At 38.3% G+C, this 20886-nt stretch overlaps 1 protein-coding gene across 1 annotated transcript in view; it reads left to right on the top strand.

Moving 5' to 3' along the window:
* fhit (fragile histidine triad diadenosine triphosphatase) overlaps positions 1-17652 on the top strand; it is a 411185-nt gene extending 393533 nt beyond the window's left edge. The window contains exons 7-8 of the mRNA XM_052100889.1: positions 12509-12617; positions 16061-17652. Of these exons, the coding sequence (XP_051956849.1) occupies positions 12509-12610 (102 nt within the window). The 3' untranslated portion in view covers positions 12611-12617; positions 16061-17652. The remainder of the gene's footprint in view (positions 1-12508; positions 12618-16060) is intronic.
* The last annotated feature ends 3234 nt before the right edge of the window (positions 17653-20886 follow it).

The following is a 20886-nucleotide window of genomic DNA, read 5'->3' as shown; positions in this document are numbered from 1 at the left end:
TCAGACATCTGAGCGTTGGCCTCAGCCTGGGCCTGCTGGCCCGAAGGCGGCAGTCCAGGGGAGTCCTCGGCATCAGACATCACACTCTCCGATGCAGCGGTGAGCTCATCTACTTCGGGCTCGGGAGGATAGACAGCCGGGCCGTGAGGCGAGCCGCTATCGCTCGCGAGCGTAGACGGGGACCAGCGAGCGTGTCAGGGAACGGGAGGTTCGTGGGGGACCCGCTGCCGCCCCCAAATCGCCCCCAGCGCCAACCGCATCGTCCTCAATCCAGTGGGAAGAAGGAGCAATGCGGGGTGCAGCTGGGGTGGCTTGCTCTCCATTGAAAGCAAGCCGCGACCGCAACGTGGTCATGGTCATGTTCTCGCAGTGAGAACGTGGTCATGGTCATGTTCTCGCAGTGAGAACATGAGCCATCCAGAAACACCGCCTCAGTGTGATCGCGGCCCAAACACACGAGACAGCGCCTGTGGCCATCTGAAGCGGAGAGCACTCTACCGCATCCAGGAACAACACAGGGGCGGAAGGGCATCTTGAAAAAGACGCGTCCTGAAAAGGACGCTCAACGCCGCTGTGTTTTGCTCTTTTAGAGAAATTCACTCTTTTAAGGGAAATAACACTTTTAATACACAGTATGTGTGTGTGTCTGCGCTGTCGAAGCGCTCAGGGGCAACAATGCACGCCGTGCAAAGTAGGAGAAAGCCGCTGTTGTGCGCCGTCAACTCTCATTGGCCTTTTTTCATAGATCAGAGGTGGATATCGGCGCTCAAGAGAGACCCCTAGTGTCGCTTCTCCGACACAACGTGGAGAGAGCATCAGAAGGGGAACTAAGCATTTCTATGTCTACGTTCACAACAGGGTTCAGAAATTCAGGAACCAACCAGTGGCAATACATACTGTCCTTGCTTCCAGGTCCATTCAGGCTTATTATCTCATGAAATCGAATTGGCTCAGGTCCAGTGTTCCTACGCAAGTCAAATGAAGGTGACTTCATTATGACAGACAAATTTGCGCTTGTGGCCTTAATTGCAGAAATCAGACCTGTATCTGAAATCATTCTATTGCTTAGAAAGTAAGACTAAACTCCTTTAAGTTGTTCTTTATATATGACATTTTCACAAAAGTGTTCTAACTTCTGATATAAGTGTTTTGGGCTCCTCCCATTCGACTCTTATTTTGATTGGAATTTGCACTGAGCAAGAGATTGGCCATTTTAGCTCATGTTGCACAACTCTCTCAGCCAACAGGGTACATGTGACTGCTGCTCCACTTTTCACTTTAATGTATTTGTCTTCGAAAGTAGTCGATTCAAAATGTCAAAATTGAGAAAGTGCCACTTATTTAGTGAGTTATAAGAATATTTATCTATCAGTAGTGGTTTTGTAAAATGAATTGCTCAACTGTTATCTCTTTCAGCCTTAATAGCACTTTGCAAATATTTTGTATTTTTGTACTTAGATTGCTTAGAGATGAAGAAAGGAAGGTGAGAGAGTGGTGAAAGATTTCTTTTTTTTTTTTAAAGGAGAAGAAAGAAGATAGAGCATTAGAAGGATTGGGTCAAGTACTCATGGTAAAGATGTGTCTAGATGTTTTTGAAAGTAGCTAGAGAATCAGCTAATCGGTTGGGGTTTGGAAGGTCATTCCACCAGTGAGTAGTAGTGGAAGTGAAACTCTGGGAATGCGATTTTGTGCCTCTTCACACAACTACATTTCTTTGGTCATGTTCGTGTGTCTGTATAATGTCCTGATATGCCAATAATTCTATAAAAATGAACAGATAAGCACATTTTGTGTAATAAATTTTTTTTTCTTCTGTTTCTGAACAGAGAACACAAGATTGTCCTCTGAATCTCTTTTTGTTCTGTTGTAATTATATGATGACCTTCTATGTCACGTTCATAAGCCTCTGAATATGACTCAAGGACTCTTGTCAAGAGGCATCCAGATAGTCAAGATGTGCCCCTTTATATCTGTGCTGTGTTAAATGTCAAGAAGCTGACGCAATACCCATTATTTCCCGCATTCTGCATTAATGTGTCTTTTAATGAGCACATAAATTTATACATTAGCATGAGCCAAAAGAAAAGCCCTTTCCTACACTAGGAGGCAATATTTCTGACACCGTTTTTGTAGAAAGGATGCCTCTAAAGATTTGATAGAGTGGGATTCAAGTAGCTATGCATATACCCTCAGGCTACATGGATTAAGGGGTTGTTTAGACATCTATACAGGTGTTGGTGTGAAGCCATGAGGATCTCACATGTTCTTTCAAAGATGAAACCACTATTCACATGGGCTAAAGAAAATGCTGGGTTGTCTGTTTTCTGGGGACATTCTCAGTGATGTGCCATATGGAGCATCTTATAGAAGAGCAAGGTATGATGGAGATCTTAATGATCAGACAATCATAGAAGACAAAGTGAAACTTGTGAATTTTTTTTTTTCCTTTTATCAAAAATGTACTGGTTAAAAAGCAGTTAATCAAATGCAGCAGCAAAATCTTCAATTCAAAGTGTGGTTTCTTATCTAATCCCCTTCATTCTTTGAATGTGTGATCAAAAGGTTTTTGATAATTGGGTAATTATTGCATAGATGAAAGGCATTTTAAGATTAATGCAAACTGACTATTTCTGCCATGGTATTTAGTTGCACAACAACAAATAAAAAAGATCGTATTTACAAGTTCTAGACTGTCATTCACCAGATTAATATCACTAAAGGTGAATGACTTTAAAATGTATGCATGTAATTGTTTTCTATGTTAAAATACTTAATCCTAAAAAGCTGGATGGAAACACCAAGATGCAAATAAAATCTCCATTGTGTGCATAAAAACTATTCTCGCTTGAGGTTGATATGTTTTTTATTCAATGAGACATGCACATAAACTATGATGGAAACACATTTACCAAATAAATTCTTAGATGCACATCAAAAGTCAAGTGAATTTGCATCTCAGATACTGTATTGCTCTGGATTTTCATTCTGAAATGACCAGGCCAAAGCCTGTCATAAATATTATTTGACACTTTTACCTCTTAGAACTGCCTGACATGCTTTTGTTCCCAGATATAAAGGCATCTGCCACTGAGAGCAAGCAAACATGAGGTTTGTATGAGTGTTTTGTCTGCACACTCTAAACTGCTAGAAATGTATTACATTGAACAAAAGAGCCACAGTGGCTCCAGTATAACTACCATTTTGTGCCAATATACCCGGAAGTGACGATTTTGTTCTCTTGAACACATGGGATGGAAAGTGCCACAGAACCCCAATAGTCATGTTTCCATCAAAGTTATGAATTATTTTATGCATAACCTTGATGGAAACATGACCATTAGGGTCCTGTGGCACTTTCAAAACATTGCTCTGTTTGTTTGAGCAGTCTGATATGTCCTTTCCAGGTCAACTTCTCTTGAAGGGTTGGGGCGGGACTACCTGTTTGTCTAATAAATGGTCCCTAACCTTAAGTATGAGCAATTACCTTTGCTTAGACTTAGGTTTAGAGATTTGAACAAAGCCCTATTTCTCACATTGTTTGGGCTGCAGACATGAATGATTCCTCAAATAGTGTAACATTCATGATCCCTAGAATCCCCAGGCAGTCAGATCGACTCCAGCTCTGATTACTGGGTATCTCCGTAGAGCCCTGGTCGAAGCTTCATGCCCATTGAACATTCCTCTTTTGCTAGTCTGATGTAGTGGTGCATGTCATCGAACATTTGAGTGGATCCCTCAAGTGATGGCGGAGTCATAGAACTGTGTCAGAAAGCTGGGAATCCAGACAGCGGGCCACTCAGACTGCTCATGTGACAGATAAAGAAGGCAGTCCTGCAGTTTGTCTGCTTTACAGTGGCTGTCTCTCTGTGGGGATTGAAAACTATAGAATACATCCTCTCTCTGTTTCTGTAGTTTGGCCAAGGACTTTAGTAGAATATTTTAGAACCCAATGAAATAGCTTGATGAGCGAAGATCTCTTCCTGTGTTGACATTTTTCTTTTCTTTTTTTAATACCAACATTACTGCCACTAATCAGGATTTGCAGTATTCAATTATTAAATATGTCCTTGTTGGGTCAGCGCCATTGCCTAGAGGTTCAAACTGATCTCAGTGTGAATTTAGCGACAATTGGTCAAAGTTCTTCAACTGAAATCCATCTGTACTTACCAAAATTGTAACCCCCAGTGGCTGAAGCTGGAAGTGTTGTTGAACATATGGCCATGCATGAGCTCCAGTTTCCGACATTAAATGTCCACAGAGTGGCATGAAAAGCAAGTTGTTTTTAGTTGTAAATTATTGTCTTGATTCTCCTGTGATCCTCCACAATATCAGTGTGGACATGCTTACTTTTCAGTGAGCAATAATTGAAAATTGATAAAATCGCGGTGTAAGCAGGGCGTTAGTGACTTTTGCTTAGTTAATGATGATGTGAGGGGAGACTTCAAGAGGAGACTTGTTAGAGACATGGCTGAGACTAGCATGAGCGTGTTTACAGGAAAAGAATGAGTGGTCTGTCAGTGACAGGAGATAACATCCTGTTTACATTGTTGTGTGCCTCAGCCAGCAGCGATGAGCTGACCAATGGTATGAAGTAAATAGTGTTAAAATTGTGCATAACAATAAGGGCTGGACTTGGACAAAAAGGTGGCCCTGGACTTTCTGGCCGTGTGTGGCCCACCAAAACCAGCCACCACACCACACCAAAACACACTGGCTTTTTTATTTAATTTTCTGGCTCAATTTAAAATGTTATGTTGGAAACTGCTAGTCATGACATCAGTCACCACAGTGCAAAAATTGTCATACCTTTAAAACATATAAAGCTAAGGTAAATGTAATGAGTGGATTTTTTTTTATAGAAAGAACTAAAATAAGCACTTTATAGCTCAGACAAATAACATGTCCAAAATCTTTTTTTTTTGCCAACATACAGAGGTTAGGTTAAAATGTACATGAACGGACAAGGGAAAGTGTGCAATTTAGGTTCTGTGACAAGTCAGCATTTCTTCAAAGTTTTAAAGATCTTAATCACCTTTCAACTTTTTTCGAGAAGTACAAATAAACTGTTGTCTTAGTTAATATGAGGTTGGGGAAACAACAAGTCTAATATATGAATTAATAGCTATACAAGATCATAAAATGTTGTTTAAAATAGTTAGATGAAGAAAGTGTCACACAGCAGGGCACTGAGGACAATGCTTAAAATTTCATCTCAGTCACCACATAACTATGTGTAAATGTTTATTTAAAAATACAAATTTATGAAAATAATATGTACAGATAAAAATATAAACAAATATGAATATATGTAAAACATAAAACATTCCCCTTAAAGTATAGAACTTTTCAAATTTTTTCCAGATTAACTGCCCATATTTTCACTATGTGAGTTTGTTGCGTCTTTATTTCTGCAGTTTTTTAAATCCTTCCCCAGATTATTCTTGAGAAAACGTGAAAAGCCTAATACTTTGACAAGCGCTGTTTCTGCTTTCCTTTAATTGTATTAATTTCCTTTATATTGTATTTATTGTATCGGCCCAAATTACCCAGTGTTCCCGACGGCCAGTCCGCCCCTGGTAACATTTTACAATAGGTTTTGTTACGTTAACATTAGTTAATGCAGTCGCTGATGTAAAATAACAACGAACAATACCTTTATAAAGAATGTATTAATCTTGGTTAATTTCTATGTATACAAATAAATGTTTTACATTTCAAGTTGTATAAATTAACATTAAGTCATATATTATGAATGAACGGTAATTAACAATGAACAATAGAAAAATAAAAAAAGATAACCAAGATAAATGCAAGATAGAAATTATACCAAATGCATCAACCAATTTTAATGAATTAAACCTTATTGTAAAGTGTTATCAAATAGTGAATAGAGTTGCATGTGTAATCGGGAGTAGAGCGTTAACAGAAATGGCAACTTTATAATATTATAAAGTGTTGGTTGTTCCTCCAAATCCTCCAACAAAGGATTTTCTATTGTTACCCTGCTGTTGCATATCCAAATTAAAATTGTTTAGCTTCCTGAATGTGTATCCAATCCTAGCATTATTTAACTTGCATCCATAGATGAGCTACTGTTGTCTCTGATGTTTATTTCTATGGTTATCATTTCTTACCTTCATAAACATTGATGTAACTGCATACATACATGTAGAAAAGTAGGCATGGTGATAATATTTAAATTGGTAGTGATTTATGGTCAATTCTGTAAACACCTTGTATTAAATGTCATTTACTGAGGTCTCTAGACCGGCACCAGGCGAAACCAGAAGAGCTATGACCACACTCACTAAACTAGAAATCAAGCATGCCGTCATATGCAACTAGCCATTACAGTCAAATGGAATGCATATTTAATTATACCCTTATCTTAACCTAAACCCAAAAACTAAACCTAACCATCAGTGGAGTAAAACATTTATCTTTCAGGGAAAATGCAACCTCTGAATCGTGCTCATCAATATGTGAACATGATTACTTCAGACTCATTTCCTTAAAGCTGCTTGTGTATTTTTACACAGGAAAAGGTAAACACATTTGAAATTATGCTAAAATGTCTCATAGGAGGTGGCAGTTGTTACTTGTCATTATCTGGACAGAATGGGCTCGATTTCAGGGTACTGGAACATTGTGTTTATGTTGAGTGGTTAGCTCCGACATATGTAGGATGGGATGAACTCCACTCTACATGGATGCTTAAGGGTGCTAAGCATTGAAATTTAAGCCTAATAAAAGTGTTTATTGGCTAAGCAGATTTCCTTTGATCTTTGCAAACACACACACAAATTCCCTGAATCAAAACTAATAAACATGTATTATCTTGAATATCAATGTGTCTCAATTTATAGAATCCACTTTCTGCTTTAGTTGTTGAAATTAGTTGTGGAATTATTTCACTCAATCTGAAAGCCTGTTGCATTTTATTTTTTCCCGGTGAAAATTTTTGCCCAGCAGCCCATAACTGCTGGTCTAGGATCAGTTTTTCAAAGCCAAATTGAAACCTTAACTATAAGTACATGTAGCATCTGGACCAATCAGACACACATTTATTCATTATTTAATGAATAAGCCAACAGATGTCTCAAGATTGTAGCAAGCAGAGGCTTACGCAGGCTCCATTTATGTCTAATCCCCCACTGATTTTTATCAGCAAAGGAATGCAGAAAGTGTGATTCACTCCTTTCCCCCACAAGAAATGGACTCAAAGCCCAGAACAACAGACTTTTCTTCACTGAATTATAGACAAACTGTCTATAAGTTCACATGTATATCCCCAGGACATTGTGTATAGGATCATTACTGTCTTTTAAAGTGTCTTTTGTACTGTATACTGTTTTATGCAGGACTGCCAGCTAATGTAAAATTATTTAGTATCATGTTTTCTACCAGATGAATCCTTGTGTGACATGATGCACAATAGTATATATATAATTCTGACAGCATGCATTATATGCTTGCTATATTAATTGGAGCATAAAGGGGCTTAAACTAACCCCAATCATGCAAATGAGTCAGCTTCCAAACAAAGGAACATTTCCCACTTGGAAATTGCACCTTTCTCATTGGTCAAGCCAGACTCTAGAGGAGGGACCTCAAGCAGATGTTTAAAGACACATCCTCTTGCTCACTCTCTTTCCCCTGGCTCTTTCCCGTGACTCTCTCTTCCCTCTGCTGCTGGTCCTGCTGACCACGAGGCCTGCAGGCCAGCAGGCGTCAACACCTCAAGCCATGTTCATCTTAAACACCACTGACTCAAGTAACATCAAGCCTTTCTCCTGCGACTGCATCCGAGCACTCTCTCAACAGTAAAGGCAATTGCATGTATCGTACAAGTAACTAACTGAACATAGTTTTAGTATAAAATGAAAACCCCTTTGTAACAAAGGTGCTTTTAAATTAAGAGTTCTGTGGTTCTCTCAGATGGTCAAAACGACTCCACAAAAAATATCCTTTCTGAGAATTGACAGACAATCAATACTGACTGTTCGCTGGATGAACAGATAAATTGATTGTAATGTTAATTCAGCTAACTAAAGTTGATTCTATTAACCGATCCAAATGTTCATAATAAATAATAATGTGTTATTCATGTTTCCCTTTTAATGATATGTTAATTGTTGTATATTTGGTTAAATAATCTCATCCCTGTTTCTAAAAGATTTGGCTTCAAAGATATACCTATATGTGTAATATTATTGTCAATAATAAGCATAATATTACTCCAACAAGAGAATTAATCATACTTCTCTTATTATAGCTAATTTCCTATATTAGAAATTGTGAGCTGATACAACGAGATGTTGTATTACAATTTTAATGGTGGAGAATTTATTCAGACAAATAATCTAGTTATTTGTCATTTATCGAAATTATAACGGTTGTCAAATGTGACTGATTTCATTATAAATTTCCTTATATAGAAATAGGACAGTATAATTTAATTCCTAGCTCACACATACTGTTTCCCTTATAAATAATAGTAATGCACACGACACTTTAACCCGTGCAGTGAACATTTATCATACCAAAATCGCTACGTATATTGGTGTGAGAATCTGGGCACTTTAACTGATTACTGTTTGTTTTTGCACTGTGGAACGCGCTGACTTACATAGGCATCGATGAAAGTGTTTTCATTAGTGTTGACCCAGATCACCAATCATCGGGGCCATCTACAGTGCATGCGCAACCTGCCAACACCATATTGTAAACACAGTGCAGCTAAGCTATTAGCATAACACAACACCGCCAGACTAACCAGTTAGCGATCTTTCATTAAAACCCCTAAATACGCTACATACAACACGGAAACAGACTCTAGATCAGTGGTTGCTGAATATATTTAATATTTCCGACATTGCTTGCTACGTTCATGCTCAGAGAAAACATAAATATAAATTATTGTACATAAAAAATAAAAAAAACCTGGCCTGACCTCATCGTTTCCTCCACTTGAATGAAAATATATTATAAATAAAATCTCCATGTTGGTACAGTATGTTAGAAAGAGCTCACCCTACAGTACATGTTTGCTTATAAATATGCATTTGATATGTTTATTTTTTGGCAAGGGTTAAGTAATTTGAGAGACTAAATGCACTTCTAAACAGATCTTTGTTAGTTACATGATCTAGTCTGAATTTCCTGCTCACAGTAACCATGCTCTTTTCCAGGAACTTCCCTCCCCTCCATTCTCTGCTCTCGGCAAACATGTGATTCTAACAAGCATCTTCTCTTGAAGTGTCGCTCCGAATCACTCATCCAGGAAGCGGTTTTCCGTTTAGCTTTTCAAGCTCTGAGAACAAATAAGAAACTACATTCCACCCCCATCCAAAACACTTCTCTACCCTAAAGTTCATCTTATGGACTCATTGAGATAACCTCAAGTGCAACCTCAAGGGGGCTGTGATGCTGTGTGATGGAGTGAAGAAACAGCTTCATAGCATGTGCAATGTTTGTCTTTTAGACTAAGAACAACTGCAGACAAGCAGATAGGAACCCTTATGATAACAGACTCTGACACTTTTAGCTGCATGGTTTTGTTTGTCTATCCAAACAATGCCAATAGCAGTTGAAACCTAACAATATATATAACATTTTGTTCTCACAGGATTACCACTATGGTTTTCCACACGACTTCAGAAGAAAACACATGCTGTAACCCAATACAGAGTTTATATCAAATTACATCTAATGCAGATGTTTTTAATATTCAATTCAAATCGAGATTAATGGTTGTCAGATTATTAGTAATATATATATATATATATATATATATATATATATATATATATATATATATATATATATATATATATATATTTTATTTTTTTTTTTTTTTAAATAGGAACGTCCATTGAAACCTTAAACAGTCAATTATGATATCTAATTCAGAGTGACTTTATGGCAGTCATATTGTAGCACCCATTTCATAGTGCTGTCAAACAAAATATCAGTATGAATTCAACAAGCCTACCTGCCTTTGTCTAAATTGACTATTGACATTTCTACTGACATTTCTGATGCATATTTAAATGGCATCGTCCCATATTTGGGATTTAGTTTTTCTGATTTTTGCAGGTTTTTTTTATGTTTATTGGAATTTATTATCTTCAAATCCAAATATAAAATTGACAATCCTTATATTGTTTAAAATAAATTTCTATAGAGAAAATTTAGGGAAAAAATGACTGATCATCCTTTGCTTGCATCATCACATAATATAGAATGTCTATTATCAATCAGATATTGATTATAAAGCTTATTTTAGAGGTCTCTGCTATTCTGGTGAAACTCTGCATTGTTTGAGCCCACCCACAAGACTCTCTGTAATTCGCGGCTCCTTGGCCTCTCCAAATGCGCATTTGCTGTTTCAGTGAAAGGATACAGCGTATGGATCGGTTGTCAAGATTTGATTGACGGGTAATGTCAATCAATCAGATTTGATAATGTTTATGATTGTGAATGCTGACACACACCTTTATACTTCTAAACACTGACAAGATTTATGCATAGGCAACTTCAGTGACACTTCACATAAACTTTTATGAGCACGACAGAAAATTATTTTCTTGTGTATTTTCTTTGAAGCTTCGGTTTTCATCATTGATTTATCTTTTGTGAAAAAAGGTTGTGCATATGAGCTGACATCACTTCTGTACCAACTTGGACATTTTTTTTAAGTCTGTAGTTTTGACTGCACCCAGCGGATAAACAATTTGCATAAATACATTTGATTGAATGAGATGCTATAAAATGTGCTCACCTAAATTTCCTAGTTCGTGTTTTGGAAAAGAGTGTAACTGTACTCTGCCCAACCACTGAGCTTTGCGCAGAGAGAGAGAGCTCAGATGTTTACCTCCGTGATTTCATAAAAATCATTTGGAAGGTCAGATAAAAGTGATTGGCCATCACTGACTTAATTAAATAAAGACATTACATCGTACTGGAAAATTCTAAGAAATGGTACTATGCAAGAAAAACGGACAATCTGTGCTACCTACACAGGATGTGCTTCCAGCAGTGAAAACAGTGATATGTAAAGCCTAAACTTGGGTAGCACATGTTGAGGAACGGGAGAACCTCTCGGTATATACTAGCAGCATTAAAGGTGTTAAAAACCTAGGTAGCACATCTTGTCAGCCAGATAATACCTATCTGGATGTGCTACCGGCATAACTACCAGATAGTGTGATATGATGTAATGCTGTTTCACATCACAAGCGTGATCGGTGCATATTTTGTTCTGCGTCCATAATAACAGATTAGAGCATTCACATCGGAAGTTTCAGCAGTGCATCAGAGCGTAGCGTGAGCATAGTGTGAGCTGCAGTGCATTGGGGTATCAGCTCCGTGTCTATATTTGCAATCAAATTGACTAAAACACTGATGCGTGTGCAAAATATCATGAAAATTCAAGCATGCCAAGTACCTCAAAACATGTGAACATTCATAAAAAAGAATAATGTTATTTAATGTGTTGCCATGCAACGCAGTTTAAGATATCAAGAATCCCTATTTCAAAGTCTGTTAAAAGTGCCACACGTCCTTCCACCAGTTGGTGGTGCTATGACCGTGACCCACAATAGCTACATCATTGTGATCAGCCCACAAGGCCAAATATACAGCTCAATTTTTATGTAAATAATATGATGCACGCAGAAGAAATGAGACACTTCCTTTTTTCCAGGTGTCGCCATGGCAACACCGTTTGATATATCAAAAATCAGTTTGCAATTTAGCATTTAGTCAGAATATGCCTCATTTGATGTTTCCATGCATTAGCAATCTCATTGGCCCTTAGAGTTTATTATATAGATCTCAGTTTGTTATATCCTTGAGGGAACATGTTTGTTTGATGTGTCACTTCTTAGCTTCTGTAAAGAGTTTGCATACAGTAAATATATGAACACCATGGGATACGTGTTTGTCTCCATAGATACATATTGACCTTTTTTTTCAGAGTGGGATCATCTTTTTTCATTAATGAACCTTGTCTGCTACCTGTCTGCTACGGCTTGTCTGTCTTGTGTTTTCTTCAACCTCTGTTTGTGGAACTTTAAAAGAATGAAAGAGAGAAAGGAAAGATAGAAAATATAAAAAGCACTCTAAAGCACTTATGTTGAGCTTGAAGCTAAAAGGTCTGTTACCTCTTCACCTCACTTGAGTGTCATGGACTTGAGAGCTTTTGTGTTTAAGACTCCGAGTGCATCTTTCCTCTGACGGCTTTAGATTGGGTGGCAGTCGAGATTGACACTCAAAATATGTTCCATTTGGACTAAAATGTTATGAACCACAGAGTTCAGTTTGTACAATCTCCCCCAGAATCTATATTCAAATGCCTTAAAAGATATGAATTGTTGAACTCAATTGTACATTAATAATGATAAATAACATAATACTGTATAGATATATACTGTATGAATAACTATGAAACATTGACATTTTGGGCTCAGATAGGAAGTGCTAGTAATTGGTTTTGTATTTGCAGCTTCAGAAACATGACAGAGAGAGTGAGGACGTTCCTTCTAAATGGAGATCAGAAGAAGAGATGGCCAAAGAGGCATCAGAGTTACAAGGTCTCTTCAGCTAGGTTTTAGGTAATTACTGCATATTAAGATTATTATTGTGTTTTCTTATAGACAATACAATATAAAGGTTTCTCTACAAAAAGTGGGGTCCAAAGGTCTGAAGCATTATTAAAAACTGGTATTTTTATTATTTAAACCTGGAAATAAATGAAAAGAGTTAGGATTTTGACAAAAAAATAAAATTATTTGCGATGCATAAGTTTGATAAAATTTGTGACATTGACCATGTTAATTCCTTTGTATAAAAGTGAATATTTTCTTTCTCCAATTTAAGCACACATAATGCTCTTTGAAACATTCCCAAATCATGCAGAAATAACATGGATTCCCCTTCTGTCGCTCTCTCCACGTTGTGTTGGAGAAGCGACACTAGGGGTCTCTCTTGAGCGCCGATATATACCTCTGTTCTATGAAAAAAGGCCAATGAGAAGTTGGCAGACGGTATTTGCATATCCCGCCACCGGACATACGGGCATTTAAGCGGGGTGAATACGGGAGTTCATTCAGAAAATTTCTTTTGAGCCGATGGTCGTGCATGCAGTCTGTTGCGAGTCACACACCAGTTCCTGTTTAATTCTCTGACGCTCTGCATGCTGTTGGATCTGACGGCGCATAACAGCGGCTTTCTCCTTCTTTGCACGGCTGTGTATTGTTGCCCCTGGGCGCTTCGACAGCGCAGACAACTTGAAAGAGTTATTCAAAAAGAGTAATTTCGCTCTAAAAAGAGCAAAACACAGCGGCGTTGAACGTCCTTCTCAGGACGCGTCTTTTTAAAGACGTTTTTTCCACCCCTGTGTAGTTTCTGGATGCGGTTGATTCCTCCCGACCTCTGACGGTCATAAAAACTGCCTCGCGTACCTGGGTTGCGATCACACGCGGGCAGCGTTTTTATGAATGGTCTATGTTTTCAGTACGAGAACTTAGGCTGTGTTCTTTGATCTGAGGAGTTTCTCCCATTAATTCGAAACAAACATGCCCTAGTCAGGTCAGACAGCACCTCAGTGGTGGCCTACATAAATCGCCAAGGCGGAGTACGCACCCACCACATGTCACATCTTGCCCGTCGTCTCCTCCTTTGGAGCCAGCAGCGACTCAAGTCGCCGTGTGCCACTCACATCCCCGGCAACCTCAATGTGATCGACAACACTTGCCAAGAGGGGAGTGGAGGCTCCACCCCCAGTCGGTCCAGCTGGTCTGGGAACTGTTCGGCAAGGCTCAGGTAGACCTGTTTGCCTCCCAAGAAACCTCGCACTGCCCGCTCTGGTATGCCCGGACAGATGCTCCCCTCGGGGCAGACGCTTTGGCACACAGCTGGCCCGTGGGGCTGCGCAAGTACGCATTTCCCCCAGTGAGCCTTCTTGCACAGGTGCTGTGCAAGGTCAGGGAGGACGAGGAGCAAGTCACCTGGGTGGCCCCCTATTGGCCCACTCGGACTTGGTTCTCAGACCTCACGCTTCTCGCAACAGCCCCTCCCTTGCGAATCCCCCTGAGGAAGGCATGCTCTGGCACCTGCACCCAGACCTCTGGAGCCTCCACGTCTGGCCCTAGGACGGGATGTGGAAGATCTAGCTGGTCTACCATCGACCGTCGTAGATACTATCAACCAAGCCAGAGCCCCCTCTACCAGGCATCTTTACGCCCTAAAGTGGCACCTATTCGCAAATTGGTGTTCTTCACAGGCTGAAGACCCACAGAGGTGCGTGGTTAGGTCAGTGCTCGTGTCCCTACAGGAGAGGCTGGAGAGGAGGCTGTCCCCCTCCACCCTCAAGGTGTATGTCGCAGCCATCGCAGCTCACCAGGACACGATAGACAGCAAGTCTATGTGCTTTGCGTATCTATCTGGACCGCACGCAGAGCTCTACACATTCTGAGCAGCTCTGTCCCCCGAAGCTCTCAGCTTCGGGGGACAGCAGAAAGGGAAAGCTGTCTCCAAACAGAGGCTCGCCCACTGGGTTGTTGACGCCATTTCACTGGCTTATCACACCCAGGCCATGCCCCCCCTTGTGGGTCCGAGCTCACTCAACCAGGAGTGTTGCGTCCTCATGGGCACTGGCCAGGGGCACCTCCCTTGCAGACATCTGCAGAGCAGCAGGGTGGGCAACACCTAACACTTTCACGAGATTCTATAATCTCCGAATTGAGTCAGTATTGTCCCGTGTTCTCTCAGGTCCGAGCCCGTAGAACTCGGTAATATGCTGACGATCTGGCCGGGTGAATCGCTTGTGCCTAGCGCCCTTTCCCTCAGCCAAGGTAAAATAGTGCGCCTTTGTTCCAAGGAGACCCCATCTTTCGGATCCCTGGTTGATTCCTCCCTAGCCCTTTTGGGTCTGCAGTTCAGCGGAGGAACTCGCCGACCCAAGAAACTATGGGTACTCAATCTACCCTGTACTGGAATAGGTGCTCCACAGGTTAAGGCCTCCTGTTCGGACTCCCCATGTGTGTAATTCCACGGTACTGTCCCCTCACAAGCGGACTCCCGTGTCTCCCTTTGGCAGTTCCAGCTACCTCGGTCGCCGTGCTGTAGCTTCCCCCCTCCACGAGGCTTGATCTACCACCGCACCAACTTTCCCACATAGTACCTAAGCGGCCATGTGATATATTCGCCACTCTTTGCCTCCCCTGCAGGGTAGGTGTGGTCGCAGGGTCTTCTTCCCCTGAAAGAATAGGAAACGTGGTAAGACCCCCTTCCCTTAATGCATGTAAGGGCCCCGGCCTGAATGAACTCCCGTATTTGCCCCGCTTAAATGCCTGTATGTCCGGGGGCGGTACCGTCTGCCAACTTCTCATTGGCCTTTTTTCATAGAGGTATATATCGGCACTCAAGAGAGACCCCTAGTGTCGCTTCTCCGACACAACGTATCGTTCCCTCCACCGGGGAACGGAGGTTACATACGTAACCTAGACATTATCAGGTTTTGACATTTGTTCACAAACTTGTGGATCCATGCCAGCTCAAGAACATGCTGTCATTAAAGCAAAAGGGAAACATACTAAATACTAAGAAATTCTCAAACTTAAAGGACTATTCTCGGTTTAATACAAGTTAAACTCAGTCGACAACATTTGTGGAATAATGTTGATTACCACATAAATTGCAGTTACAATGAGGTATTTATGATGAAAATGAATGGGGCAATTTTTTGAGGGTTTAAAGGCAGAAATGTGAAGATTATAATTTTTTAATTGTATTTTAATGTTTTTTAATGTTTACAGATTGGTCCCCTTTACTAACAATGTAAGTGCCTCACTGGAACACAGATTTTTGCTTCTTAAAAAAAAAAAAAATGCTTAAATGCAAATACATTTTATGGTAATCAACATTTTATGAAAAGAAAAAACTTATTTGAAAAGAATGGAAATCGAAGGTTTTGTATTAGAGGTATCAGAATTTTGGACCCCATTGGGTACTCGGTTCAAAGTTTAAAAGTAGTTTTGTTTTTTGTTTTTACCAGGTGTGGAAGGAAAATACATCAACAAGATGATATTTATTGCAATTAACCTCCTCATTTTGACCATGATTAAATCATAATAAAATTCTAGTTCATTGTTGTATTGCATTTAAATATACTTGTTTCTTTCGAATCATGTTTCGAAATATAAAACAAAAGTAACTGAGAACAGTAAACTATCTATTATTCTATCTAAGGTTTATTTAAACCAGCTTTAGTGCTTGGTAGAAGATAAACAATGATCCACTCTCCTTGCATGAGCTGCATTCCTTTACTGATGTCCATATACCTAATGAAATACTAGAGGTTTGATACTGATTTAGTCCCTGATGTCTGGAATGCCAGAAACTGCCTTTAATCACATAAATGTAAGCAAAATAAAAAAATGAAGTGGCAAGCCAAGGCTACTGTTGAGTTTTGATAAGAATAAACAGAGATGTTTTGTTTGCAACAAATAAGCTTTTACTGGCGAAGTGTGGCATTAGTTACCCTACCCACAGTCCCAGTGCTGGAGACTATTATGACTTTTATTATTTTATCAATGTGGAAATAAAATGGTATTGACTGGCCCCTTACTCATCTGGAAAAGGAAATACAATTCTGACAGTATAATGCCTACTAGCCTATAGACTTTCAGAGTAATCAAGTTGTAAAGAGGCCCATGAATTTTAAACAACTTATTATTCACAAGGTATTCTCTTATGGAAACGCACATAACAGTTTGAATTGGAAGGGAATCCATCACAACTAGCTAAACGGAGATACAAATTTACAATAAAATTCTTAACACCAACAGAATAGACTGTGGTCACTAAAGAAATACACAGACAAGTTACCCATAACATAGAGCTCTGTCTGTCTCATTGTTTGAATATAGGCTATGGAGTCTAATTTTGCAAAACCATTTTTGTAGGGTCATGTGACTTGTATTTAGTTTTTATATCTCAGTGTATAGCATTTATTTTCGATTTTTGTTGAATACTGTTAATAAAGCTGAATTTCCCGATATGTTGCCTGGTTAATATATATTATAGATTGAGACCTTTTTGCCAACTTTATGGGTAAAATAACAGTTGGCGGTTCAAGTACTGCCAGCATCCCATCTAATTTACAAATAAAATTATATCAGTAATTTTAGTCTGACCATGTATTTTTCATAAAAGGCTACTGTAGTAGCAGCATCAGGTATTATAATTATGTACACAATGTTGTAATTATATCACATAACACATGTATATTTCATTTGGGTTTTCTGATGCATGAATCCAGAGCACATGACCTTCCATAACTCCAGTGTAAAACTCTCAGGGCCAGCAAAGCCTTTCAGCAAAGGCCTCAAAATAAATAAAACAAATTATGTTTTCTCTTTCATTCTTATTTCTTTGTTTATGTATTTTCGATTTATTTATTCTCCTGATTTTGTCCATTTGCTGACTTTGTCAGTGCTTAGATGAATAGTGATGAAATTTATCCAGTGCATTTTTATTCTTTTTATTCCTTATTCCTGTTTACAGGCAAAGCACGAGTCAGAGCCTTTAGAATTTCCAGTAAATCTCTCAGCAGTGCCAATGAGTGTCAAATGAGAGAAAAATCAACCTCATACCAAAATGTATTGATATAAATAATTGTGATATCATTAAACTGTTTTAATAATAGTCCATGTTTCATGTGTCCTTTTTTTAGTTTATTATATCCTACATTTCTGGTCTCATGCAAATTGATTGTGGCAAAATTTTTGCAAAATGAAATTAAGTGGTTCATACATAGCATGGCAGTTTTGAAGTGATATGCTCATTGTGTTGCGCTAAAAGTAAGTTAAATGTTCTTCCAAACAGATGAGGTTAAGTTAAAGGTGCTGTAAGCAGTTTCTTTTTCAAGGAAAGGTATTCAAAAAATTTTACTACCTGAAAGATATTAATGAAATAAGTGTCCTGATATATTTCACCAGTCTCTGTGACAGCTCTAGCCTCTGTAAACAGCAAACAAAAATGTGACTGCTGTCTGCGGACAGTGACGCTGTCTGCCTGTCAATAATGTTGCATGTTCTCATAGTATTGTAGTTGCAGCAAATTATTGAGGTTTCTGCTGGTATCGGTCTCAATAAAGGTCTTTTGGTATCTATGGTTTGTGGGGTTTTGGAAAAAGGGGACGTGGCAAATCCAACGGCTCAGTCTGTAGAAATTCTAGAATGGCTAAAATCACCTTTAAAAACTCTAACCTAAACCTATATCTAACTAATAGTGTCATATAAAAGTCACTTTTTTGTAAAAGTCTTTACAAAAAAGTGCAAATAGGGGCTTTATAGACATAAACAGATAGATACTTATAGACACTTATGTATAAAAAAAACTTGGCAGGAAAAATAAAAAGATTTATCAGAAAATATTAACTTAAGTTCTCAAAACTTTAAAAACCAAATAAAACGTCTTTATAAAGCAAAGAAAAACTAGTTAAAATAGAGGTATGTACAGTTAAAATAGAGGTATGAACAGTTTAAAGGACACCTCCTTAACCTTGTTGGTAATTAAATATTTGTGAGGTAAAGACAATACAACCTGCGTCAGACATGCTTGTGTAGCGTCTCGGGTGTGTTGCATCATAAAATAAAATGTTTAGGTCACTGTGTCAAGTTAAATATTGTTTAATACTCAATCTTTAAACACATCTTGAGATCTCTTGGTTCGCATTTGCGCTCCTTCAAGTGTTTTGAAGGCAAGAACGTAACGCATTTTTGTGTTATGTGTCCGCAGAAAGGTTGTTAATGTTTTGTTCACTCTAATAAACTGTGTGTTGCTCACGCAGCTGAAATTTCACTTACTGCCCTCTGGAGAAAACAGGTGGTACTACAAGCTTGCATTTCTCAGGAATTTCTCAGGAAAGCATTGTGATTAAATGCGTAACTTTTTTTAATGCATAATTTTTTGTAAAATTAATCGCACGTTATCAACGTGTTACGGATTGCAACGAATTGACTTTAAAATCATGCACTATAATAAATGTGTTCTGATGTCATAAGATAAATAAGTGCTTATGAACTGATAATCAGCTATTTTACTTGCGATTTGTGTGAAAGAGCATACAACTTGTTGGATACTGCTGGTCGTTTTAGCACGTCAAGTACCTGCCCACACCTGTGTCAGCAGTACACGTACACGTACACGGCTCAGCGCATGACGTGATTTAAATTGGACCCCTAGTGTCGCTTCTTCAACACAACGTTGAAGTGAGCGACAGACAGGGAGCATCTAGGTTCCGGATGTAATGAGCCCTTGCCACTGTTGTGGCCGGACCATTTCCGGCTCCTCAGAAAAATCCTCTTTTATACCCGTATGTCCGGGAGCGGGACATGCAAATTATGTCTGCCAACTTCTCATTGGCATTTTTTAGTAGATCAGAGGTATATTCATCGCTCAAGAGAGACCCTAGTGTCGCTTCTTCGACACAACGTCTCATTCCCTCCATTAGGGAACGGAAGTTACATCCGTAACCTAGACGTTCTATTTTCTTTTCTTTAGGCAGCATAAACTGTATAACCAAATGCAATACAAACACATTCGATAATAACAAACATTTGACAGCAGTTTTTGGGAACACAAGGGCATTTATTAGGCTTATTTATTATCATAATTATTATAATGATCTTTACAGTTATAATTGTCTTTAGTTCTTAATTTGTTGGCTATTTGTAATTTTTCACCTGGTGTTGTTGACTGATGCTTGCGTTATGGCAAATGGGGTAATTGGAGATGGTAAATGTTTGCATTTGGGGAGGTGGTTATATATATGATTCTTTAATCACTTTGTTATTTTAATTGCCATTTTCATTTCTTTTAAAATGCAATTTGAATTTAGAATTTGAAGTTTTTTCGTGTTTCAATAAATGAATTACATTTTTAAAGCAAAATCAATAAAGCTAAAATATCCACCAAATAATCGGATATCGCAATATTTTAAATGCGATTATTATTTAAATATTTTTTCATATCGCCCTCCCCAATAGGGAAGTAAAAATGTTCTTGAACAATTGTAAAATTAAGTAATTTTATGGAGACCCGCACAAACACGTGTACCATATTGCAACATGTTACCTATTTATTTTATTCAGTTTTTGAGTCATCTATGGGCAATATACACATTTTATTTTATGGAAAAACTTTGTTTTTGAAAATAGTAAATAATTTGTTTGTGGTATGGTTCTTTAAAAAAAATTTAAAAAGAATTATTGTAATTTTTTTAATTGAAAAAAGGTTCCCGACCCCTGCATTATATGGAGGTAAGATGAAAAGAAAATGCCATTGAAACTTTTCTGATGACAGTTTCAGTTCAGATACGTTTATATAAATTAGTCATAAATGTATTGCATTCAAGGGCTTTAGTTAAAGTCTTCAGAAGTTATAATCTCTATGAGAGCACTTGGATTTTGTAACGAGTCATTCTGTATATTTTATACTACTTGTCATGTTTTAAATAAAGTGTTGTGACTGCAAATCTGCATGTTATGTTTTTATATTGCCAACAAATGGTTATGGTATATTGTTGAATGTTGAGAAGGTTTAGAAAAGGCACAAACACATTTAGAGGCAATGTTGGGTCATTTCAAACTTGTGGCGCTACAAAACATGAGATTAATCGTGAATCATTTACATTTTCTGACCACCCTCAAACATTTGAACAGTAATTTTACATATTAATCTTTCTGGATAATGAAATGATAACAAAATTATTTACTTACCTTTTGTTGTGGTTTTTTAAATGTCTGATGAAATTCAAGGTTGTGGTGGTTGTATCGGATATTTTTGCGTTGCATAATTTCATAATTTTTTTATTCA

This window comes from Xyrauchen texanus, chromosome 32, assembly GCF_025860055.1.
Source record: "Xyrauchen texanus isolate HMW12.3.18 chromosome 32, RBS_HiC_50CHRs, whole genome shotgun sequence".
NCBI classification, from domain to species: Eukaryota; Metazoa; Chordata; class Actinopteri; order Cypriniformes; family Catostomidae; genus Xyrauchen; species Xyrauchen texanus.
The sequence above is the reverse complement of the archived record's forward strand: the minus strand, read 5'-3'. Positions and strand labels throughout refer to the sequence as shown.